We start from the raw sequence: 26,081 nt of genomic DNA, 5'->3' as shown, positions 1-26,081 counted from the left end.
TAGCTTTTGGACGAGACGCATGCGTTGTGCGGAATAAGATGGCAGAAGTAACAATTTTATACATACATTACATTGCCGTTAGACGCATATCTGTCTCATGTTCTATGAGAATCCTTATATACATGAGACACTAATTATAATATCATTCAATTTTTCATTCTTGTTGCTTTTGATCTGATACGAATTTCCAACAGCATCTGCACTGCCTGGCCTAACCATAATTATTATGACCGGTGCAGTTTAGGTGCTGCCGGAAAGTTATTCCAGACTGCTAACGAGAGGAATGAAAAATTGAGCGAAATGACCAAAGTGAAAGTAAGGCACAATTTTCTCACGCAACTTTCTTGTTTTTTGTTGCTTCCAAAAAAACCTTAATCATTTGTTTGGTACACCCTACCACCGTACGCAAAGCAGCAATGCTTATGTTTATATTTTTATTAACAGATTAAGGCCGAAGTGGCCTGTGCCGTATACAAAAGATTCCTCCATTCAACTCGGTCCATGGCCACGCGTCGCCAGCCACGCAGTCAGCGAAGGGTCCGCAAATCGTCTTCCACCTGGTCGATCCATCGTGCTCGCTGCGCGCCACGTCTTCTTGTACCGGTCGGATTGCAATTGATAACCGTTTTCACCGGGCTATTGTCCGACATTCTGGCTACGTGCCCGGCCCACCGTAGTCGTCCGATTTTCGCGGTATGACAGATGGGCGGCTCCCCCAACAGCTGATGCAACTCATGGTTCATTCGTCGTCTCCATGTGCCGTCTTCCATCTGCACTCCACCGTAGATGGTACGCAGCACTTTCCGTTCGAAGACACCAAGTGCGCGTTGGTCCTCCACGAGCATGGTCCAGGTCTCGTGCCCGTAGAGAACTACCGGTCTAATCAGCGTCTTGTAGATGGTCAACTTCGTACGACGGCGAACTCTGTTCGACCGAAGTGTCTTGCGGAGGCCAAAGTAAGCACGATTTCCTGCCACGATGCGTCTACGAATCTCTCTGCTGGTATCATTGTCGGCGGTCACCAGTGAGCCCAAGTACACGAACTCTTCAACCACCTCGATTTCGTCGCCACCGATGCAAACTCGAAGCGGGCGGTTCTCATTCTCTTCTCGTGAACCTCTTCCTATCATGTACTTTGTCTTCGACGTGTTGATGGCAAGTCCGACGCGCTTGGCTTCTCTTTTCAGTCTGATGTAGGCTTCCTCCATCTTCTTAAAGTTTCGTGCAATAATATCAACGTCATCGGCGAAGCCAAGTAGCTGAACGGACTTTGTGAAAATCGTACCACTCGTGTCGATCCCTGCTCTTCTTATTACACCTTCCAGCGCTATGTTGAATAACAGACACGAGAGACCATCACCTTGCCGTAACCCTCTGCGTGATTCGAAGGGACTCGAGAGCGTCCCTGAGACACGTACTACGCACATCACCCGATCCATCATCGCCTTCACTAATCGCGTCAGTTTGTCCGGGAATCCGTACTCGTGCATAATCTGCCATAGCTGATCTCGATCGATAGTGTCGTATGCGGCTTTGAAGTCGATGAACATTGTACTCGTGGCATTTCTGCAGTACTTGACGAAGAGCCAACACCTGGTCCGTGGTAGATCGTTCGCTCATGAAACCCGCCTGGTACTGCCCCACGAACTCTCTTGCAATTGGTGATAGTCGACAGCATAGTATTTGGGAGAGTACCTTGTAGGCGGCGTTCAGCAGGGTGATTGCTCGGTAATTACAGCAATCCAGCTTGTCGCCCTTTTTGTAGATAGGACACACGACACCTTCCATCCACTCCTCCGGTAAAATCTCCTCCTCCCAAATCTTGGTAATCACCCAGTGCAGCGCTTTAGCCAGTGGCTCGCCACCGTGTTTTAGTAGCTCGCTTGGTATTTGGTCAACCCCAGCGGCTTTATTATTTTTGAGACGGCTAATCTCCTCCTGGATTTCTTGGAGATCCGGAGCCGGTAGTGTAATGTCTTCCGCGCGTGCTCCCAGGTGCGTTACCGTGCCATCCTCGTCGTCTGCTGCATCGCCGTTCAGGTGTTCTTCGTAGTGCTGCCGCCACCTCTGGATCACCTCACACTGGTCCGTGAGAAGATTCCCGTTTGTATCTCTGCACATGTCGGCCTGTGGTACGTGGCCCCTGCGCGAACGGTTCAACTTCTCGTAGAATTTCCGCGTGTCTTTAGCGCGGTACAGCTGCTCCATCGCTTCGCGATCTCGGTCTTCCTGCTGGCGCTTTTTGGTCCGGAAAAACCGAGTTCTGCTTGTTCCGTGCCTGTTTATATCGCGCCTCGTTCGCCCTCGTGCGGTGTTGCAGCATTCTCGCCCATGCTGCATTCTTCTCTTCGATTAACTGCTCGCATTCGCCGTCGTACCAGTCGCTTCTTCGGTCCGGGCCCACCATACCTAGTGCAGTGGCTGCGGTGTTATGTTATGTTTATATTGTTTATGTTTATTACCTTCACCAACAAGCCTCTTAAGCCCCAATGGTTTTTGCTTAAACTAATTTAAATTTGAAAATTGCCAATATTTTCGCTTTTATCGCATTCCGCGTTCGGTTGAAGTCAAAGGCCGCCGCCACACTTAAAAATTCGCTGGAGTCCGGTAACAGCGCTCTGGCAACCATAGTTGGTTCTCCTGATCGGAACTCGTAGAAGAGAGTTATTACATAGAGCTCGAACGCGGGTTTGAATATCCAGACGTCCGAGTATTGTAGGGCAATCCACTCTGGCAGAGAGTAAATCCGAGACGAACAGGGCTCGAGAGCAGTTCTCCAATAACAGTACATAGCACCAGCGTTGCCAACATTTTTTTCAAAAAAACTGGAACCTTTCTAGAAAAAAAACTGGAAAAAAACTGGATACTCGAAAAAACCTACTATACTCTTGTTATGTTTAAGTCAACGATTCAATGAACGTAATTTTAAGTAAACACGTATGTTCCAAACCTTTTATTGAAAAATTGAGTCAGTTTTTGATATTGTTGTCCAAATTTTAAAAAATATTAAAACATCTGAATTTGAATGTAATTCTAATAGTTACGAATTTTACTGTTTTGAAGACTTTCAATCTACCTAAAATCCGCAAAAATCGTAAATTTAAGACCCTTTACTAAACTTGAGAATGCGCTTAATCCTTTCTTACGATAGTATAGCAACTAGCTGCGAATACAACAAATGTTCATGTAAATATTTGACACAATGTACTGCCACCTTTATGTTTGAGTAAAATTCATTTGAAATCGTATCAAAATGTACATTCTTGTTCCGTTTTACTCACAAGTAGTATAAAAAGAGTTCAGGTCACGGTGGATTTAAATCTTATTCTGCGGCACTCTGCATCATCCCATCGCTTGCTTGAAAATTCTGTGAATCGAGTTACAATTTGTGAGAAAGAAAACTAAATAAATGAATATTAAAAAAACTGGATAAAACTGGCTAAAATTTCAAAAAACTGGAAGATTTTTCCGATTGTCTGTTTGACTGGATGTTGTAAAAAAAACTGGAAGAATCCAGTTTAAACTGGAAGGTTGGCATCGCTGCATAGCACAATGGACGACAACGGTCCCATCTATGTAAAAGTCCTGCTGAGAGTAAGATTACCAAGCGTCCTTTTTAGTCTCAAACTTTGGCATATTGAAATTCATTCCGGCCAAGTTTTCCGGAATTTTTTTAATTGATAACTTTTTTGACATGTGGATTGCATGAATACCCTCCGAGACTCATTGCAACCAAAAGAATTTTTTCCTCAAAAGCTGAAAAAAATTGATAGATGGGGACATCTCATTAAATTAAGCCGGAAAATGAACCTAAATTCTGGCTGATTCTAGTTAGTATTCATGCTCCAGTGATACATGCGATTCTAATTAGAATCTGTCATGTCGCTGGAGCCGCAGTTTAACGTCACAAATGCGCCACCCGTAGACAAACACTGTTTGCGTGTTTTTAATACTTTCCCATTATAACATATTTAAAATCAGCAACAGACGAGAAATACGCCGTTCAATATTTGCTAGACATATCCGGAAGTCTTATTTTTACATTGAGAATCGAAGGTGATTAAAAATACAATCTAATAGATACAGTTTTTACTAATAAATATTCGTATCAAACTTTTATGCAATTGGGTGTCGATTTGTACTGTAAAAAAAATTTAGCCCCCCATTCCGTGACAGTGCTGTAACACACTGCCGTGACCAGGATTCGAACCTGGGTTACTACGGCCACAACGTAGGGTCCTAACCACTAGACGATCACGGCTATCGGGACATGTTTAACGCTTTGTCCCAAAGTTAATAAAAAGATATGCAGAAATTTAATTTTCCTTTATTTTCCAGAGCCGAAGAAGAACGATCGAGTAGACTGCGCGAGGAAACTATCACCTTACGAGAGGAGTTGAACAAGCTCTACCTGTCACGTGACTTGCTCGAACAGCAGCGAATTGAATCAGAAGCTCTGCTCAACTTAATTGAGAAGCAAAAGCTCGAGCTAGAATATGAACTGGATAGGATTTTAGGCGAACGCGACGGTTTGCAGATGACACTGGAGAAAAAGAGTTCTTCGAATGAACATCTAGAGACCGAAATCAAACAGCTGAAGGGATCGATCGTTCAACTGGAGCAAGAGCGTGATAAACTGAAGAGCCACGTGTCCGACCAGGCAGTTGATTTAGCAGCACTGAAGAAGGAGTTAATTTCGGCCGAACAGGCCCGATTGGATCTCGATTCTGATAAACTGACAATCAGTGAACGATTAAAGTGCCTAGAGATGGAAAAGGATAAGATTGAACAGGAGCTTAGCTGCGTAGGTCGAGAAAGAAATGATTTTAGTAATCAGATAACGACAATCTCGCGAAAGAAGGAAGCTATTGGCGAGGAAGTTATGCGATTGCGGCAACGGTTGGAACAAGCCAACGAAATGAATGCTCGACTGAACAGAAATTTGGAGGAACTGGTTAAGGAAAGCGAAGAGAGGGCTGTAGTAATTGAGGGACACGAAAAGGAATTGCAGAGATTGCAAGTAAGTATTTAGTGTTATGTTATAATAACTTGAGAAATAACTTAAAAATGAATGTGTTTCGTAGCACAGTAACACAAACAAATGGACGAAATTGCAAACGACAATATCAGTATCTTAAAAGCTCTGCATACTAATTTAGACATTTTCTTCAAAAACATTGAATGCGTCTGATTTTTAGTTAGATCATTTTAATGCATTGTATACAAATAAAATAGTGAAAAAAAACATCCTGCGTCGGCCGGGAATCGAACCCGGATCAACTGCTTGGAAGGCAACTATGCTGACCATTACACCACCGACGCTGTGTCAAAAGTGTTTCACAGGGCACATTATCTTCTTATTTTACTTTTTTGGTATCTTCTTTCCAAACACTGAAATAAATTTGATTGTTACATTCATCAATTAAATTGAGCAATTTTTTCTCTATCGTAAACAGGAACAACTAGCCTCCCTTCGAAGCGAAAAGGATTCCCTCGAAGCCGTCCTGTTCGACACCAACACGTCTCTGGAGGAAGCTGAAGCCAGGAAAGACGCTCTAGAAAGAGAAAACCAGGATCTCCTGATCAAACAGGAATCACACAAGGCGCTGATCGCTCGATTAAACAAGGACTTGGAGAATGCGGAACGCCGAGCGCAGGATATCAAAATACAGTTAACCAACGCTGCCGCGAATCAGGAAGCGGAATTCCTCCAGAAGCTGTCAAACCTGCGCACGTTCGGAGAGGAAAATATTAAAAAATTAAACGATGAGAAAGAAGTGATTCGCAGTTCGCTAGAGAAGCGAATGAGCCAGGCCTTACAGGCTCTACAGGGATCGAAGGATTCCGAAATTCAAACAATGAAAGACCAGTTTGAAGCGCTACAGATGCATCTGGAGGTGCTCAATCAGCAGCATGAGGAAACGATTCTGCGGGCCGAAAACGAAAAACAACAAGCCCTGCTGATCGCTCACCGAGACAAACAAGCCGTGATGGAAAAGTTGGACGGTGTAACACGTGAGCTTAAACTGGAACTGGATAATAGCGACCGACTGAAGCGTGAGATGAGTGCTAGACAAGAGAAGGACCGTACCACGATTGGTTGTTTGCGAGAGGAGATTTCCAAGATACGAGCTAAAACGGAGGAAGCCCGGATTAGAGCCGAAGAAGAACTGAATCGATTGGAGGTTGCACAAGGTGCCCTGCGAGATGAAAAGGATGTTGCTATGAAGGAGATTGAGGAGTTGAAAGTGCAAATAAGGTTGGTGGAAGACCGGTGTGATGCTGTCAATATACAGCTTCAGGACACTCAACGGAAGTTGAAGGAAGGTTGGTGAAAGCATCTCACAGTAAAATATTTGATCTTATGAAATTTTTTTTGGGTTTCAGCTGAAAACTGTATTGATGCTACCAGAAAAGAGTTAACGGATACTCGCAGGACATTGGCTGATAGCAATATCGAGCGGGATAAATATGCCAACAGTAACAAAGAGTTGCGAGATCATGTCAAGCGGGTCGAGGGACAGCGTCGAGAACAGGCTAGATCGATGGACGATGCTCTGCAGAAAATTGCAGGTAGGTTTCTTGTTGTTGAAAAACATGCATCGAGCATTTTAATAAATCATTCTTAAGCTCTTGAAGAATCGCGTAACTTGCTAGAGCAGGAGAAGGTTCGCCTTCAGACGATCCTCAAGGAAACGGAAAACAATATGGCCAGGACGAGTCAGGAGCTTTCGGCAGCCCAGAGTAACATTCAAAAGTTCCAATCACAATCAACGCAGAATGACGCTGCTGAAAAGGAACTGCAGGCTCGTCTGACCAATGAATCCGAGGAGAAAGAACGCATCCTGCAAGAGTTGCACCAAATCAAGAAACAGATGAGCGATTTGGAAGGCTCTCTGTGTGCGACTCGTCAGGAGTTGGGTCGAGCTCGGTGTAAGATCAATCAGGACGAGCACCGGTTCCATCAGCGTGAGCAGGAACTTTGCGCTAGGATCGAGGATGGCAGAGGACGCGAGAAGCGTCTGGAAGATCAGAAGCATAACTTAGAGGTCTGTCTGGCTGATGCAACCCAGCAGATTCAAGAACTGAAGGCTCGTTTGGGTGGATCTGAAGGTAGGGTACGAGCTCTAGATGAGCAGTTGGCACAATTAGATGCCGTTAAGAAAGATATGGAAAACAAGTTGAGCTCGATTGGTCATACCTTGAGACGAATTGCTGGCATACAGATGGATGGTTCCGTTAGCTTGCCCTATCGACTGCTAAGTCCGTCAAGGAGGTAAGAAAAACGAAACATTAAAAAATAAAAATTTAAAACTATGACTTTCCATCAGGTACAGTCCAGCAAGAGGTCGAAGCGAACGGGATGAGTTCCACCATCACCACCATCATGATACGCGCAGCTTGTCGGGTGATAATGCCATAATCGATGTCGATCCGGAAATGGTTCGCAAAGGCGTGCGGACGCTAATGCAACAAGTAGCTCAAATTGAGCGTGAGAGGGACGATTTCAAAATGCAGCTTTGTTCGACAAAAAAACAACTTCAGGAGGGGGGCGATAATCAAATGAGACTAGAAGCGAAAATTTCCAAGATGCAGCAGCATAATAGAGCTATTCATGAAGATAAAACTAATCTGGAAGCAAAGTTAGCACAAAAGGTCAGCGCACTTTTATCCACAGAGGAAACTTTGCGACAGAAGAGTGATGAGTTGAACGTTACACGTGAGAAGGCAGCTCACCTAGAGCAGTCCCTGGGAAGTACAACCGAAGAGAAGGGTCAGCTCGAAGAACGTCTCGAGAAATGTAGGCAGCATTCATGTAGACTAGAATCCGACAAGCGTCATCTTCAGGACGAACTAACGAGAACTGAGGGACGGGCTTCGAAGCTAGATCTACAGCGTGTAGCTCTGGAGGGAGATATTCAGCGTCTGCAGATGGCACTTCAGGAAAAGGATTGTACCATTAGAAACATCCAAGAGCGGCAGGAAAATCTTCAGCGAACTGCAACTCAACTAGAAGATCGCTGTGCTGCCCTCAAAAGTACTGTTGACCAGTTGAAAGAACGACTACAGGCTGCCGCTATTACTGAAACTGAACTGCGAGGCGAGATTGCCGGATTACACCGACACAGTTCTGACCAAGGGCATACATTCGCGTTAGGTCAGGATAAACTGAAGCAACTGCAGAAATCACTTACCAACAGTGAGAATGAACGTCGAGTACTTTCGGAACGGTTAGATGCTTCGCAACATACAATTAATGAGCTACGACGCAACCAGCAGGCTACTCAAGATCAAACGCAGCGCCTGCAGGAACAGATGGCCGAATGTGAGGTGCAGAAGTCGGCGTTGGAATCACAGCTACGGTTGGCCAAGTGGAATCAGGACAATGCGGAGCAATTTGGTGCATCTGCTGGAGGAGATCAGGACCTTGCACGGCAGTTGGTCAATTCGCAGAGGGATCGTACCGAGTTGCGTAATAAGGTAAGCGGTGTGGTATACAATTCTAGTTAATTTTTTTTCACATTTCAACTTTCAGGTTGAAGCATTACATGAAAAGGTCCGTCATTTGGAGAATGAAAGACGTGGTCTGGAGAAGAGCAGTAAATTTTCTGGCCATGTTCAGTTTGATCGATCAGAAAAAAATACCACAGATTGTGGTGAGCTTGACTCGAACCGGCTAGAGGCGAGCAGTTTTGGTGGTTCGGCAACTGGATTGAAATTCAGTTGCGGTCTTGATCATACCCAGATCGAGCAGGAAAGCCGTGAACTGCGAATGAAAGTTCGCCGGCTGGAGACTCTTCTGGCTGAAAAAGAAGCCGAACTAGCTAGAGCGAGGGCAAAGTCGCTGGAATCTCCCATCAAAACCGGAGGATGCGGAACTGGTGATATCGAGCGTTATCGTAGTGCACAGATCCAGGCGGAGCGTTTGCTGGATGCAAGAGAGCAATCTCACCGACAGCAGACATTACGGTTGGAAAACCAGATCTCCATGCTGAGAGAACAGCTCGCTCAGGAAGCCAAGCGCAGGCAGATGTACATCCTGAGGAGCTCGCGGGCCGGGAGAGAGATGCAACAGTTACGACAGACACTCGGAGACTCGCTACGAAACGTGGCTCAGGAGCCGATCGATTCTACGCTACTGGAATGTGAAGCCAGAAGGTGCAGCATTGGCTTTTGATTATTAGAAACACAGTGGGAATAATATTGGTTTCTGTTTTAGGTTGGATACGGCCGTTTCGATGAGTTTGCCTCCAACAACCTCTCGTGACTATGATCGAAGTCTGAGTCCTACTTACCGCTAGGTTGTAAGCATAGACTAAATCAAATATATTTAGTAGAGTTTCGAGTAGAAAGCCTCTAGGTGCCTTCGGGAATGTCGTTCTGTTCGAAGCACTGACACTGAGTGTGAACAATGTCAGGTAAAACGAGAATCGACCAAAAGGAAAGCACTTTCTTTGTCTATGTCAGTTCAACTAAAGATTGTTTAGGATGGATTAGAATGATACTAAAAAAGCTTTATACCAATGCTTTGGAAAGTGAAAATAACCGAAAGTATTATTATGTTATTGTTGCAGTTGAACCTGAACTTTTGTCGATCTCATGATTTGAAAATTACTAGAAAAGTAATACTTGATCAATTTAAAGTGAGGTAAAAAGTAAGTTCGGATGCTGGCTTTAATGCATGCTAACACCTAAAGGTTTCGGAATTAAAACTGTTGGGTAGTGAAAATTACGTCATAATTGATTTGAAGGTTTGGCAGTTTCGAATCATGGAAGTTGCACAGCAAATCCGAATTTGTATCTACTGGAGACTTCTTCAGTTATCAAACTATTTTTAAGGAAGTTGTTTATAGTACATTTTGATGTATGTTTCATAATCCATCAGAATGCATACATTCCTGATTGCTAAGCATTATTTAAGAGTAATTCCGGTGCTTACTGACGCGATAAGACCGGAAACCTTCTTTTAAAAGGATTGAACGCTCATTGGATTAAATTACCCGGAAACAGCAGGTTTAAAATTTGTGAAGTTTACCTACCTTAACAACTTTTGTCTTAACTCCTTGTCTCGGATACTTTCCGGAAACATTCTTCTCACACTACGCACTGTTGATCTTCGAACTGCTCATCTACTAATTTGGAATCAATTCGCGAAGCATTCTTATGGTACTTGTGTATGATAAATTCTTTTTTCAAGTTCTATAACTATAATGTTAAATTGCTTTAAATTTCATTACTCTCCAAAGCGTAATAAACAAAACACAGAACGGCGTTCTGTGAGAACCAGCCCCGTGAAAACTGTTTGTTGCCTGAAGCTGCCACCAAATGCCAGTAGCGCTAGCTACGTTTCAAATGTTCAAGGTCTGTTCACATGAACTGTATAACACTGTTTAAAAGTTGGATTCAAAACAAGTAATTAATAACAATATATGAGAAATTACGCTTTCTCTTGCATCGCTTCTTCTCCACAAAATCCGAACGCTTTTTTCGCCTGAGTGCTAGTTAAGCACATCAAAATGAGGTTTGTTTGCATTCGATAAGTTTCAGGTCGAGTTAACAACATTGGCTCGTAGCGATGTGAATGTTGCTTAAAGCGTGTTCGCTGTCATTTTTGACAACTAGCCGAGCCAGAAAGCCAGCTTATGTTGGCTTCACTCATTTTTCAAAGAAACGTCAAAACATTCACCCTCTTGGTGAGAACACTCAATATTTTTTTTTCAAAACTAGAGACGCCCGCTTGGGCAAAATGGTGAAAAAGGCACTAGCGTTCTTAAAAAACGGAATCTACACGTTTACAAGAAACTACCCAAAATTGAGTTCTTTTGATTGAAGATAAATTCTACCAGAATTTTTTAAAACGGCGTAACTGCAAATAAGAGCTCTTTGTTTGCTTTCTCAATTAACTATTGCGGCGCTGTTAATTAACTATTTCTATAAATTCCTAGTACGCATCAACGCAATGTAATATAAGTCGAATCTCTCGTTTATTTTTAACAACAGTAACCTACTGAAAAGCCCAACAAATGGTGCAAAATCGTCCAACACTGGTCCAATAGTGGACGTCATCTAACATTGGCCCGACGTAGGATCTTCATTGGACGATTTGGCACTAACATCATAGGGGGAATGACAGCGAATGAAATCCAAAATTCAATATAAGGTACCTAATTTATGTCGAAAGAACCTGATCTTCGGGAAATTTTCATGCGCAAATATATTTTTAACCAAGTGTTAAGCAATTGTCGGTAGGCAGTCAGTTCCTGGAGGAGCAAGACTTTTTTCGTGAGATTTTTTCTTTTTCATATATCAACGATATAATGATATTTTTATTACTTAGCACAACAAACGACTCTAGGTATTTATACATATACATGATAATAAACATAAGGTATCCTTTAATCTATTTGATATGAAAACAATCATATCTAAATAAATCGACTCACTAGTCTTCTTTTCGTAATTGGAAAAGAAGATATGTAGCAATCGTATCCAATAAGCAATTGAATATGTTATCATCACAATTTAAATTGAAAATTAACAGCAATTCTAAGCGGAATTGGTTCCACCTATTCTTCTCGAAGAATATACATATGAATTGACTGGAGCCATTATTTGTTAGTAAATAAATACTAGAAACACGTGTGAACAGCTTCGTGGCACTGTTTTTGTAGCGTAAAATACAGTATTTGTCTATTAGAGAAAAATGTTGGCTTAAGTGGAAATCATTCTACTATATTCAATCAAAAACTGCCATGGATAATCCTAGTATAAATGAAGGAAAATCAGTCACCAGATAAAACCAATGTTGCTTATAGGAACATTATATACGCTACCTTAAAAATTGCTTTTGTATGCTAATAATAACAATAACTAGGATGTAGCTACTTTTATAAGTCAAAAATTGGGATCAACCATCATTAATCACTGCCTATTATATGCATTTTACTTAACATACCAATTTAAAACTGCTGTTAGTTTGGAGAACTGTGACACGGATAAGAAAAGAATAGGTCATAGCGCCAATGCTCAATGGATATTAATATTTTCCTGTGGAAAGAAAAGCATTTTTTCATTGAAAGCTTCTGGAAGTTCCTACTTACAAGTATGGTATTTTAAATTAAATATTTTTGACGTCTTTTTCAAAGCTTTTCAAAATTTGAAGCGAGCACAGTGGAAATTGTATTAGTTCTCGATCACCTGCCAGTAGCTCTTGACAAGGCAAATAGCTGTTGGTGCACGTCGTTCATTAAGCCTAGTACCGTTTTTTGTATTTTTCACTACAGTTGATGTTAGATAAATCGTATTTTATTTTATTTAAATTTTAAATCGTTCAAAGCATCTTGCTATTGGGCGCCTGTTTAACGATTCGTGAGATGCCGTCCAACGTAGGACCGAAAGTCTGAATAAAACTATATTTTTTGCTGTGAATTTGATTATCAAAAATATTTTATAGCGAAATGGAGAGCTTTCAATAAAGAATATGAACCAGATAGGAAGATAAAAGAGCATTTCATAAAATTTACGAACAGAAGCATATTTTATTGTTTAAGCTCGAATCGATGTCACACGAATTAAATAACCCTACCAAGCATAGGCATATTTTATTGAATAAACAAACAATATCACTTCCCTTCCTGGCCGTTACGTTATTATTGTTATTATCATTTAAAACTGGCTCTATTCTGATAATACGTAACATCTCTATAAGAGAAATTCGACTTGCATCAGTCGGATGGGCTAGGAGTTAGTCGAATGAACGTCTAACGTTATTATTAGATTATTTTTATATTAAGCTTAAGTAAACGATGTTTGCCAAGTTTTCATCGCTAACAGCTGAAACCGCTATAAGAATGTTTGTCATATAAATGTATAGGTCCTTAAATAATTTTACTAGGAAGAAATTCACTCTTTTGAGTTATATTTTATTCGCCAAGGACTGTGTCATTTGACCCGGAATTGAGTTATTAATCCATATGCTGTTTTTAATTTTTTCCGATGGGCTGACGTTAAAGATATGTAATTGAACTTTTTTTTTCACTTTTTTTTGTACGCAAAATAACACAAACTATTTTATAATATTGAATTATCTCGACTACACCTTCCATTGAACTATCTTGATCCTTCTCGTTTTTGCTGGAATAACTGTCAAACATGCTAATCCACGTGAATTCACTGTCATGGAAGATCGATAGTGTAAAACGAGGACATGTTTTTAGAAAATCAATTAAACATCATTCTGAAGTTTTAAGGTTGAGAATAAATATTGTTATATTTTGAAAGAAGAGGTTTATCGGTTTATGAAATAAAAGGATAATATTTTATTCTTCATTTAATGACCCAGTTCTGGCTGAAACAACTTTCCAGATGAATTTTTCTGGGTTTTATTTCAGTGCATAATATATGTTGCCGTTACACGTTTGTATCATTTGGACCATTTACATTCCCCTCGGTGTTGCTGTCAAACAAGCAGTGTTGTTTTCGATTCATCTTTCGCGCCATTTTTGTCCAATGTTTCTTGCCGGCCGTTCTGTGTTATTTACATGAACTCACAATAAGCACAACGGATATTAAATTTTTCTCAAATTTGATGAAGCTTTTATTCCTGTTCATGTTTTATTTGCATAGTGAATTGTTTTCAAGCCAATAACAGTGCTAGTGTGTGATATAGCGTAAGTACCGAAAAATGGTAACCCTTGAAAGTATAAAAGAGCAATTCGATGAACTGGGAATCGAACCCTCTGATGAGGTGGCAAACAAATGTAAGTAGCTAATATCCTTTTCCGTTTAGGAAAACATTACCCTTTTCTTTCCCTGTTTCAAGGTATCGAAATTTGCCTTCGAAACGATGTTGACGATCCGGTCGAGTTCGTTGAGCAATGGATGGCTTTCAGCGTTTCCAAGTTGAATGGTGCTGAGCCTACGCTGGACAACTTGCGAGATATGGAATCGCATGAGTATGCAAACAAGACGCGAAGGGTGGCAGCGCCTTCCGCTGTAAACCGGGTCCGTCAGAGTGCGGTTGAATCGTCCCCGCGAGCAGGCGACCTCGGAAGAAATGGATCCGGCGCGGGTGGCAGCGGTGGTTTGGTGATATACAATAACGCTGAGATGGATTCGATCGAGAATGATGTGCTCGGGTCGTACGGGTGTATTACGCCGAAGGTAGGTGAATTAATTTCGCTTTTTTGACTAAACATCCTATTTATTTATGACATAGTGATGTATCGACATATCGTTTTACTGTTTTTCAACAGCATTTTAATTAATATTAGATCCAAAATTCCATACTGTTCAAATATTTGTGCAACTAATTTTCTCTTGCAAATATCGCTCATAGTTAGGTTCAGCGTGAAATCCTGATTTTTGCAAGGCTTTTTTGCCTCATACTGTAGACCTCTAATCGCTTTTTTGTAGATCGATCATAGTTTTTTTTGTTATTTTTTTATGTTTGAAACTTGTTAGTACGATGTGAAATCTGGAGAAAATTTAAATAAGAACGTAAGTAACATTGAGCGCCTCTCTTTGTTTACTTTCTCGATAATTGCGACGTCATCATAACACTTTGCACTAACTCTCCAGTACATATAGAAATCCGATTGTTTTTGCTAGAATATTGTGCAAAAAGTTGAGTGCTAGGCCTCAATAACTCTTCACCATCCCAAAGGACCAAAGGAGTGACGTTAACCCTCTTAGCCAGGTCACTCCCAACGATATACCCTAACCCCCTATACATTGAAACGGTCGGTACGGTTGTCCTCTTCCTCATTCAAGATTCAAAACGATTCGTTTGTTAAATATTCATTAAATGAATAAATTAATTGCCGTATAATCTTGAAACATCTTTAAACCTAACTCTGCACAATGGGCCTGGCCGTTTTAATATTTGCGACGAATAATATGCTTTGAATATTAATGATGACAAGAAAAACACTAAAGAATAACACTAGTGCATCGATGTAAACAAAAACGCTAGCAGCCTGATACGGATGTCGAGGAGAGCTTCATGAAGGAATAATCGTTAAGGAGATCCTCCAAAAATCAAGAAGCGTGTTTTTAGTGGTGCAACCGCTATTCAATTTTATTAGACATCGATATAGTCTCCCTCCGATTTTATCTACCCCCGATTTGGCCAGCTTTTTGATCCGATTTTGTCATTTTAATGAACTCGATTAAATTTAACGCCCATCCATACAAAATTAGCCTTGATGAATATAAAAGAGTCAAATTATAAAATTGCGGACGTTCTGTGTAAACTTATGCGATGGTTCACTAAAATCAAACAGATGTTGGAGACCATTCGAATGCATGCTGTTATCGGTTCGTTGAGTTCAAACGTCGTTCGATGCAATTTTGGCTGGAGTAGGCCAGTAGAGCGTAGGGATCGTTGCGATGCAGAAAAGTCTAGTTGTCCCTGCTGTCGTTGATGAGTTCATTTCGTTGTTGAACAACTTTGCCAAAAATACTGTGTTTCCTGCGTCGTTCCAGTGAGTACCGATCAGACGATAACAATCCGGGTATTGTGGTATTTCTAAGGGACTCCGCCAGGGAAGGTCTCAGTGCGAGTCATTTTTTTACCACACGTTCAATTCGGTGGTTCTACACTAGCTGATAAGGAGTTCAAACAGTGACGATCTTTTAACTTTTTACCGATTTTTGAAATAAAGCGATCTGTCTAGTTGCTTTTTAGATTAAAGCTGGGATTGAACGCTAGGTTAGCATCCAACAAGACGTCGCGGTCTTTAACGTGATCAACTCTATTGATCCTGAGCCCATCGATTCGGTATTCGTAAAATATTGGATTGACTATGCGGTGAAAAATGAAAACTTGACACTTCAACATGCTGACTATGAGCCAGTTTTGAAGGCACAGCTTTAAATCATCTGCGTAACCCCGTTTGCATCGAACACCAAGCAACAAAGTAACACAATTGAAGAACAGCACAAACAGTAATGGTTCCATGTTGCTGCCTTGCGGGACTTCAGATTTGTTCGTAAACTGAGAGGAAACGCAAGAAACTGTAGCTGGTATGCCATCTGGTCCGTCAAGTATGATCTTTTCAATTCAATTCAATCATGTCGAGCATGATTACTAAATAATCAAGTCAACTAAATTGTTCATAGAATATTAACCCTAGAACGGGTTTCTGGGGTAGATTCGTTCCCCAGCGCAACTTGAAATCCCTATTATAGTAATACGGTTTACTGTAACTGCAGGCATCTTGTATGATAAATCAATTTGATGTTTAAATTTCCACTAAAGCAGGTGCATCATGTTTGTTTCACTCAACCCACTTAACAGCGTCCAGTTGTGCGAAGGATATTTTTGGAAAGTTGCTTTTCTGGGGCGCGTGAGACGTCGAGATCCGGTTGTAAATTACATCCAACATTCTTGAAAAAAAAATCTGCGGGTTTAACCTCTGTGGTTTCAGATTCTTCTCGGTGGTGTTTTTAGAACGGATATTTTTTCTGTTCATATCATTCTAAGCTTTTCTTTCATGTACGAGTGAACTAATACAACAGATTTGAGCATTCCAGTACATCAAAAGAGTTGCAGGAATAGTCCTACAAAAACAACTATTATTAGGCATCCCTTATGCTCTGAAAAAAAAACATATACAGGTATACCTCGATTTAACATACATTTTCCGATTCAATCATGTACGTTAAATCGAATTTTATGTTAAATCGAAACACAAAAGAAATATTTGTTTTCGAATAGAATTATTTTTTTTGTTCATCATACGAAATATTTACGAGGATATTACTGATTGTATCCACCTAACAGTGATATAGAAGCCACATTCACAATTAAACAATTAGATTGCTCTGCTGAACATAAACAACATATGCCAACCTTGCCAAGTATTCGCCAATTCTAACAGATATTCGTATCATAAAGTTCGTCGCAAAATTATCTCGGAGTTCAGGATAACTTATAAGAATAGTGTTATTAGCAGTACAGTACTAGTTAAATTTTTTTACTAGATTCTTTCTAACATCAACAAAGTGATTAACCATTGTGTGCATGAAGAGCACAATGCCTAACTTTAGTAAGAAAATTTGTTTTTCTATTTTGTCTCATCTTTATCTTGGTAGACAAACCTGTGCGTCAGATAATCGCAGAATTCAAAAAGAGTACACTACTTGAGTTCACGAGCAAACGGATAGTCACGAAGTTTTGTTAGCACAGGAGTTCTACTTGCTGAAAAAAAACAACCAAAGCCATTGTAGCGCTGTAGTTCTCCTTAAAGAAAAAGTTTGATTAAATTATTTTGTACACGACAGATACATTTTAATTACAATACAAAAAATATTTTAAATTTTTTGTTCAATCCTTATGTATATGGAGGTGAAATTCGCTAGAATGTTGATGTCACTATTATCGATCTCCAAAGTAGTCGCGTAGCATGTAATGGCTAAAGCCAAGAATTGATCCACTTGTTTCCTGCTCCCACGTTGGTTAAGGCGACAAAGACGGAAATCTTCTTTTCATTTTATTAGATCTATCTCCTTTTTCATTTATTGGATCCATCTCCTAGATTTCTATTTGAACGTGAACCTTTATTATGGTACTCCTGGGGACCATGTATCCAGAGTCTTCGATCATCTTGAATCGTACGCAAATGCCAGTACAGTTTATTCGAATCCCAATCTTTACTAACGACCATTCTCTACCCGTTGCAGTTGTTGAGAGTGATATATACACATATACAGAATACGCAGTAATATAAAAAGAATATAATCACAATCAGTGTCGGACTAACATTGCTTTTGTGTGCTTCCTCTGTTTACATTAAGTAATGACCAGCACCGGTATTGATAAATAAACACCGTGAGCTTACCAGGAGTCCTACATTGAATCTTCCTCATTATCGTGTTTTGGATTTTTTTTTGCAAGAGGAGTCGATCCATAACGAAGTTTTTTTTGAAAAATGTCCACATGCACTGAGAAATTCACCTGTTCAATACAGCCTGAGAAAAGATATTATCTTAAGCAGGAATCGAGCTTACGTCCTTTCAAGCTATAGTTGGGTGCGTTAACCACTCCACCATCGAGGAACTGTAATGACTTCATTACAAATTTCCAACAGTTTCGTAATAACCGCTACAGCCCCAATGCCTATTAGTGGGACTCACCGTCCGCCAATATCTCGTCACCGCCCTATACATTCCATCAACCATATCTTTCCAGTTATCTATCTTACACATAAAAACCCATAAAACTATTATCAGGGAATAACTTGAACCACATATTCGTGTATTCATTTTGTTGTGCGGTATCAAAATAAGAATGTTTTTGTATCTCAGAATCTTAAACATAATCTAGCGAAAAAACGAAAATAAATTATGTTTCTTAAAGCATTGGAAGCGGATCATAGTATAAAATTGAAATTGATTCTTAACATTTCGTTTTAGTAACATTGATAATGGAAAAAATTTAAAAAATTTTGCATGTATGTTAAATCGAGGCAAAAATTACGTTAAATCGAAATATGTTAAATCGAGGGTATGTTAAATCGTGAGTATGTTAAATCGAGGTATACCTGTAAATGGAAACCTGGATGAGGACGAACTGCGGGATCATTGCTGGCAGCACGTTGATGAAACCGGTGATTGGGATGAAAATAAATTAATTCTATTATGCTTTACAGGTAAATACAGAATTGCCTATATATGCTTTGTAAAAGCGAATAAAGATGGTAAAAGTCAGCGTAAAGTTGAATTATGGTTATGAAAAAAGATAAGGATGATTAACTAATAACACATAAGAACGTTGACACTGACCATTATATGGCGGAGTGTAAGATTTGTGCAAGACTCCAGGCGTCAGAGGGCGACATACGACTGTAAACATACAGCAACTGTCGGCTCAGGGTGTTGTCGAGGATAATGCCCGAAAGCTCGACGAACGAGTCGAAGAATAACGACAAAGGGTTAACAGGTGGAAACTAAAGGAAGGATTGATCGATTCTGATTGCCTGCAAAACCAGACAAGAAAGCATAAAGGGTAGACGTGCCCTTATTCATCTCATTATTCACGATGTCACACTATTTCGCAGATAACTCGGCTTACACGGATTGGATCGTGCTCAAAACAGGTATCAACATCTTTGCTTCGTTTTTAAGAAGCAAATCAATAAAAAAGGTAAAATAATCGCGTTAGAGCGAAGCGAAAAATCGAGTACAATGCGCCCTTATTCATCCTACCATGTGAGCTAATGCGTTGAATAGAGATGTGTTCAAATGGGTGGGATGAATAGTGGTGCTAAGATGAATTAGGGCACGGTAACCCTACTTGCCGTGGTTTCAAGTCACAACAGAGAACGATATGGTGAGCTGGACGAAAAGGTGCTCGCTGGGGCAGAGGGGCAGCTTTGTCCGGAACGAGGTACGAAAGTTGTACAAAATGGAAGGCATTACGGTACCGGTCATGGTTAACGACCGGGGCGGGAATTTGTTGCCGGATCGCACAGGAGCCGCTGCCAGGCGGAAATTGCACTTTAAGTTGCTATTGAACGGACCAACGAGTCTAGAAGACAGACATAGAATAATGATTGGGGATGATGGATATACCGTGGATCCACCGGCGTTAGCGGAAGTGTGAAAGGCTACTTGAGAGCAGTAAAACGACAAGACTTCAGATTGATAGGATGATCTCGTGTCCTATTTACATGAAGGATCGTAAACTTGAGTGCAATAACTATCGAAGTATGAGGATCCTTAATAATGCCTACAAGGTTCTCATTCGTGTTCGGTTTAGCAGACTGCTCGTTAGATGAAACTTTTATCGCCGAACACTTAACCAGGTTTCGAGAAGGACGATCTATTACGGACTAGATGTTTACACTGCTACACTGGAATATATCTTACGGATTCACCATCTGTTTGTTTGTTCCAATGTGGCGTACGGTTTAGTGAAACGAACTGCGGTAGATAATGTCGTTGGAAGGGTCAAAATCAAGCGTCAAAATAGCCGCAGAGGCATCCGACTTCTTTGGAACTTAAGATGGATTGAAGCAGTGTGATGCAATCTAATATGTTTAGCGCTCGAAGGTGGCATACAAAGAACTGATGCACATCCATCCTGACGAGATTTCATGTACTTTTTGGCTTCGCGGACGACATCGGCATCAATGGCGTTGGTCGAAGAGCAGGGGAAGAGACTTTTGAGCATTTTAAAAAGGAGGCTGCGGACTGACGCTAAACTGATAAGACAAAGTAAACGGTAGTTGGTAGAGAGCAAAGCTGTCCGAATGGTGTAGGTTCCGAGAAGGAAATCGATGGGATGCAGTACGATGTTGTTGACGAACTCACATATCACTTGTGACATGTAATAACAATGTTAGTCACGAGGTAAAAAGGTGTGGTGTTGCAGCTACGAATAGGACTTTCTATAGTTTGCGTAGTCAGCTAAAATTCTGCGCACAAAAACTGCTCTATGCAAATCTTTGATACTCGCTGTTGTTCTGTACGACCGTGATGGTATGAGCGTTGAAGGAAGCAGTTCTCGGTGTGTTTACGAGAAGAACTCGACAAATTCCAAGAGAACAAAGTATACTGTTGTAGATCGGTCGGGTACACGAGCTACAGTGGAAGATCGGGATTCTGGAAAGACCTAACGAAAGGAACGTGGCTCATCTGAAGAAAATACATAATGATACTTCATCGTCACTTTAGGATTTTCCTTATAACCCAGATGAATCTGGGTCATCGGTAATATTGAATGGAACAAAAGCGAACGAAGAGGGCTTTACGGGATATACAGATGAGGGCTGTGAAGATACCATGTCTGGTTTCGAGACATAAGATATTACGAAATGAACCAAAATTGCATATGAAGGAGTAAGACTTGTTTCATTATTCGTGCGAAATCCAATTCTGTGATGTTGGTTCCTGTTTAGGAGTACCACAGCGTCAATGCTGTAATTTGACCTAGTTTAAAATTCGGTCGAATAGAGAACATTGCGCTCTGCACCAAAAATGCACTATAAGTATACTTTGCAAGGAAAAGTTCCTCACGTACTAGAAGAGATCAGTTGGTGTATATGGAAAGAATAATGCATCACATAAATAGATTAATGAGTAGCAGAAAATATGCAGTCTTGATAGGTGTTAGTGACTTCTTGCGAACTAAGAAATACTAATTATAATTTTTTTTTTTTTCTAAACTAATAATAAACTTGAGTTGTAAAACATTCAATTTGTCTAGAATAAGGGGATTGTTATGCGGTCATCTTTAATATAAAACCAACTGAGTGGGTATTTTTTCGCAATTGTCTAAAACTGCAGTGCAAAGAAAGACGATTCGTGAAATTTCACCAAAATGCGAACGTGACTGCCATTCGGACAAACTAGTAGCATTGGCATAGGAGATTCCTTTACGAGTTGTTCACTAGTTTAATATATTTGAGCTTCTGCTCGTAAGATTTTAAAATAGTATTACATGATGTTATTAATTTACATAAAGTGAATACCTCTAAGACAAATCTTTGTCGTTTTAACTCGTACTGTGAAGATATAAAAACTCACATACGATTGTAGCTGTTCAAAACGCTCTCAATAGTGACGGAATGCAAATTTTTATCTGCAACTATTACAGTTAGGACCGTGGCACAAAAGGCCATCATAAACGTTAAGGGTTTGTATATAAAGATTTCCACAATCCGTTTCCCTCGACTCTTTTCTGCTCTTTATTGCATCGAAATGGGTGCATATTTGTTAGGTAAATGAATGTAACCCTCCTTAGACAACGTATTAGTTGTCTTCAATGCTAAGACGCAAAATCTTTCCACGACTGCTTTTTTGCTGTGAGAATTGACCCCATTTCAGTCGAATTCCCTGCCGAAGACACTGCTCTGTACGGTTCAAAGTGGGTATAGGAAGCAGCAGGAAGTATGCTTTCATTTTTCCATCCCCATTGGAGAGGGGGGCTTAAGGTTCGCATGGCCCCAAATAACCGGAGTTGACCTCGGTTGGGCGAGTGTTTCTTTTGCTGCAGAAATAAAGACCCTTTCTCGTGTCGGTTAGGCGCGAGTCATTGCGCGATGTTATATTTCTTCTTTTTTTCTTGTACGAACCAGGTGAGGTAGGCAGACGGAAAGAGAGAGAGGGAACGAGGTCACCGTCACGAATTAAGAAGATACTTGCCTTAGTGTTGGCACGCCATGGCGATGACGGTTCTTCGTGATGATCGGCAGCATCGATTGCCGTTGTTACCGTCGAACAAAGTGGGGTTCGTGGCTTGTTTAGTGGTGGGATTGGAGTCTCGCTCACCGTTTTCAGCTCCGATCGGTGTACATAAGAAACCTTCCCCGCAATGATGTTTCACCACTACCAGTGAGATTCGCTTCCCGTTTGCTCGTCGACGGTCCAGGTGAAGTGAAGTGAGGGGTAAGGAATTACAGGTTCTTTTTTATGATGAAGCTTTTCTGACTTCTTCTTCTGAGAAATACGAATAGAATTTAATGTCTGTCGGTAGAAGAGTTAAAATCCTACGGCGATAAAAAGCGGTTAGCTTGCTTGTGTACAGAAAATGAGAATGTTGTACGTTGTGTTTTTTTACCTTCTATAATCATCTTCCAACATTCGTTGCTATTCGCCTAGGTTTCTTGTTCTGTTCCATTGTCGCTGAATAACCCTCGGTGGTTGAATTTGCGCGCGAAACGGGTCGAAACAGGCAGTGTGGCCATCATATCTATTTTCATAAGCAATGTTTAACCCGTGGTGCTTCTAAGAAACGTGATTGCTGCCAGTATATGAACAATCTATATTTGTCGATCGGTTACACCCAGCAACCCACGACGCGAATTGATATTGAACACTTGATATTAATTAGTCATCGTTGTTTGGTGACCTTTAAAACACTACCTAAAATTTTCTGATTCTTTTCAGCCGTTAGAAGCATAGTAGTGTTCCAGACTTAAAGGATTTTACAGAAGTATGAAGATAAAAAAAGACACTATGTTGGAAGGACGAATGAAAATCTGCATTTAAGTCAGCTGGTCGTACCAATCACTGGTTTTGTGTCAAGCTACAATCATGTCAGTTGGCACAGAAAATAGAAGGATACATTCATCATAAAACACGATTACCAGAGAATTTGAGCAAGTCATCTTGTAAATAGTTATGAATCATTTAAATGATTCTTAGCTAGTAAAAGCAGGCTAAAGTTTCAAGGATAATGAAATTTTTAATATCCAGTTCAGTAGCAACCAACGAATTCTAGACCAATACGAAGATGGATGCTGCCTGAAAAGTGTTTCAAATCTTCGATATATATGTATCAAAATATGTTCCGGCAAGTTCGGCAATCCTGTCCATCTCTTAGCAATAATGCTTCCAAAGTGCCCACTTATAATAAGAGATAGTGTAAAATTTCAGCACAAAATAAGTACAGATTCAAGTCATATAATTTCCTCGTATAGCTATATACCTTAGTCTATGTACATCCTGGATAAAGAGTGGTAAAAGTACCACCCGAAACCGCACCGCCGCTACCACCATTCCTGACTGTACGGCGGGTGATTGCTTCTCAACTTTAAAACCTCAGCTCACATACAGACAGATAATCGGAGACGAGGCTCGACACTAACACCAAATAACATTTCATTTTTTTTTCGCTACGCAAGCAGCAAGTGTTCGAATCATCGTTCCGCCAGAGCAAGAATCAACCGGTAGTGAGGGAAAGAGACAACCGCCGCCACGATCATCACGAATGATCGATCCACCCCACCGATGATAATGACGATGATGATTACAGGTAATTTTACCTGTGCCTTCCCTTCTCGGGCACCACCACCCTCCCGGTGTTCCCAGCAGCAGCTCGTTTCGTTCGGAAAGGGAAGATCTGCTGTTTGTTGCTATCCCGGTCCAGCGCTCGTTTACGCGGGCCCCCAGTAAAAGATCCCCTTATAAAAGTTGAAACACTTTCTGACTCGAGCCTCACTCATTTGTTTCTTACATTTCCCTGCGCTTCACCGTACCGATCTCGTCCACGGCTCGATGATCATGTTCGACGAGGCCTGCGAAACCTCTGATAATTGGCAGTGGAAAACCATGCCGGAGATAGAAGAGCTCTTTTTGCGATCGCAAAATGCCTACCTAACTAACATTTCGTGGTTTGGGTAGGCATAGTTTTTTATTCTTTTATGGTTAAGTATTTTCAACCGATCCGAGTTCGACTTTCCAGCGGATTCTAACTTCATGAAATGTTTTGAAATTTTTTTGGCACGCGATCCTCGAATAAGCTGTTCCAGAATTGAGCTGTATTAAGCGATAATTTCTGGGATATTTCAAGAAGATTACTTGTCTTTATAATAGAAAGTCAAACATCATTTCATGAATCCATGTCTGTCAGTTAATGCTGACAGTGAATGGAAACGTATTTTTTTCCTTCGAACCTCCTCTCTTCGCATGCATTTTGCGTGACTCATTTATGGTAAACCCATGTTGCTTAATAGCCTTCAGTCGGATGTACGTCTCAATCTTCCAGGGCTTGCAGTTAGGTGATTATAAATCAACGTTTTTGGTATCTTTTTTTTAATACTTACAGTTTTTCACACGACTTAATGGAAAGCTATTTTCAGGCTAGTTATTGTACAAAAAAATGCTGGAGATTAGATGGGGGCTAGGGCAAGAACGGCTCAAAAATCAGATTGCTGGTTTTTATTCTAGGTTTATATATTTTCAGAAAACAGTAATAAAAGTACATAGTTTCAATGTTACATAAAATACAATTTTCAGTTGTTTTCGTATTTCTCTTATATCTCGAAATCGTACTTTTGGAGTCGTACGTACTTTTATTGAGGCCCTCAAATGTAAATGTTAAGGCACTCAAATGTCAGGCCTAAAAATGGTTAGCGATTATGAATCTTTGGTTCTAGAACCATATTAAAGGAAAGGGAAACTGCTATTGTGAAAAGTCATTTGATTCACAATCCCACCTCTAGGCGGTTTTACGGGAGATTCATTGTAGAATGTTGAAAACACGAATATATATTGTCAATAATACGAAAACATTTTCAAGCGATTCCCACCAATCATACAAATACATTGTTTGTTGAAATCAGTATACTAAATCAATGTTACATTGAAAGTTGTTCATGAGAAACAAAACATGGTAGTGCAATTTAGTCGTACATGTTTCACTTCATGCTTTTTATTTATTTTTTTGGTAGAATAAACCTGGCTGGATTTTGTCGATATTTTAACCCGATTTTGTCAGCCTCGTATGAAAATCCGTCTGCTGGGTTCTAGCAGTCGACCCTAGTCAAATTTGAGTAGGGGAGAGTGGGGATATTTGGCAGTTGGGGTGAGTTGACGGAGTTTCTTTTTCTTTGTTTATATTGTACATATGGCACTGGTTCTCGTTATGCACCTCAAGTAATGTGAAATACATTCTCTAATGTGTTTATGTTGCATCACATTTTGCTTTGTGGAACTTGTGGGCAATATTGTGTTTTCGAGCATAAGTCAATTTTCTTAACTTGAAACAGTTTGTGTTATTTATGGTGAAGGTTAATATATTGCACGAATTCAATTTTTTCGACAGTGCCTTAAAAGTGCTTTCAATATCCGTATGATATTAGGGACCATTCATAAATTACGTAACGCAAAAATTGCCCAAAATTGACTCTTCTGTGTAACTAATTGTCACAAATTTCTCTTCCCCTATTACGTAACAAATTCTTTGAAAAAAATATTTTTTTCAGCCATAACATGTTACGTAAAGTTCTAAACTCAGTTCGTAAAAATTGAAAAGCGTCTGCGCCTGTGTATGTGTGCGTATGTCTGTGCGTGTTTTTTAGCGAGGGGCAATCTTCAAAAGAGAATACTCCGACTTGGCTGTGGTTTTGTCGGATTCTTACTCTTCAACTTCAACTCTTTCCCCAACAAGTCTACCGATTATACCCAAACCTCTTGTATTACCGTATCCTCCCGGGACAACCGTTGGGCATTACTTCGGAAGGGAATTGTGCATATACACCTCTTCTTTCCCAGAGCTTCTTGACTCCTCTCGATTGCGCCTGTTCGCTGTGTTTCTTTTTTTTTATTTTTTTTGTTTTCTTATTTTTTTCTTT

The 26,081-nt window shown here is 40.4% G+C and overlaps 2 protein-coding genes and 2 non-coding genes across 5 annotated transcripts in view; 2 read left to right on the top strand and 2 right to left on the bottom strand.

Moving 5' to 3' along the window:
- LOC131676763 (rootletin) overlaps nucleotides 1-12,577 on the top strand; it is a 32,679-nt gene extending 20,102 nt beyond the window's left edge. For both annotated transcript variants that reach the window (XM_058956060.1, XM_058956061.1), the window contains exons 7-13: nucleotides 4,339-5,020; nucleotides 5,457-6,327; nucleotides 6,388-6,573; nucleotides 6,631-7,276; nucleotides 7,332-8,481; nucleotides 8,537-9,159; nucleotides 9,221-12,577. In XM_058956060.1, the coding sequence (XP_058812043.1) occupies nucleotides 4,339-5,020; nucleotides 5,457-6,327; nucleotides 6,388-6,573; nucleotides 6,631-7,276; nucleotides 7,332-8,481; nucleotides 8,537-9,159; nucleotides 9,221-9,302 (4,240 nt within the window). In that variant the 3' untranslated portion in view covers nucleotides 9,303-12,577. The remainder of the gene's footprint in view (nucleotides 1-4,338; nucleotides 5,021-5,456; nucleotides 6,328-6,387; nucleotides 6,574-6,630; nucleotides 7,277-7,331; nucleotides 8,482-8,536; nucleotides 9,160-9,220) is intronic.
- Trnah-gug (transfer RNA histidin (anticodon GUG)) lies at nucleotides 4,190-4,261 on the bottom strand. The gene has a single exon. It is a non-coding gene; the product is annotated as a tRNA-His (tRNA).
- On the bottom strand, nucleotides 5,251-5,322 carry Trnag-ucc (transfer RNA glycine (anticodon UCC)). Its single transcript has one exon. It is a non-coding gene; the product is annotated as a tRNA-Gly (tRNA).
- Nucleotides 12,578-13,500: 923 nt separating the features above from the next.
- LOC131676765 (DNA polymerase alpha subunit B) overlaps nucleotides 13,501-26,081 on the top strand; it is a 43,022-nt gene continuing 30,441 nt past the window's right edge. Inside the window, exons 1-2 of the mRNA XM_058956067.1 lie at nucleotides 13,501-13,760; nucleotides 13,823-14,163. Coding sequence (XP_058812050.1) covers nucleotides 13,685-13,760; nucleotides 13,823-14,163 — 417 coding nt within the window. The 5' untranslated portion in view covers nucleotides 13,501-13,684. The remainder of the gene's footprint in view (nucleotides 13,761-13,822; nucleotides 14,164-26,081) is intronic.

The sequence above is a fragment of the Topomyia yanbarensis genome, chromosome 1 (assembly GCF_030247195.1).
Source record: "Topomyia yanbarensis strain Yona2022 chromosome 1, ASM3024719v1, whole genome shotgun sequence".
NCBI lineage: Eukaryota > Metazoa > Arthropoda > Insecta > Diptera > Culicidae > Topomyia > Topomyia yanbarensis.
This window is presented reverse-complemented; position numbering and strand designations above follow the sequence as displayed.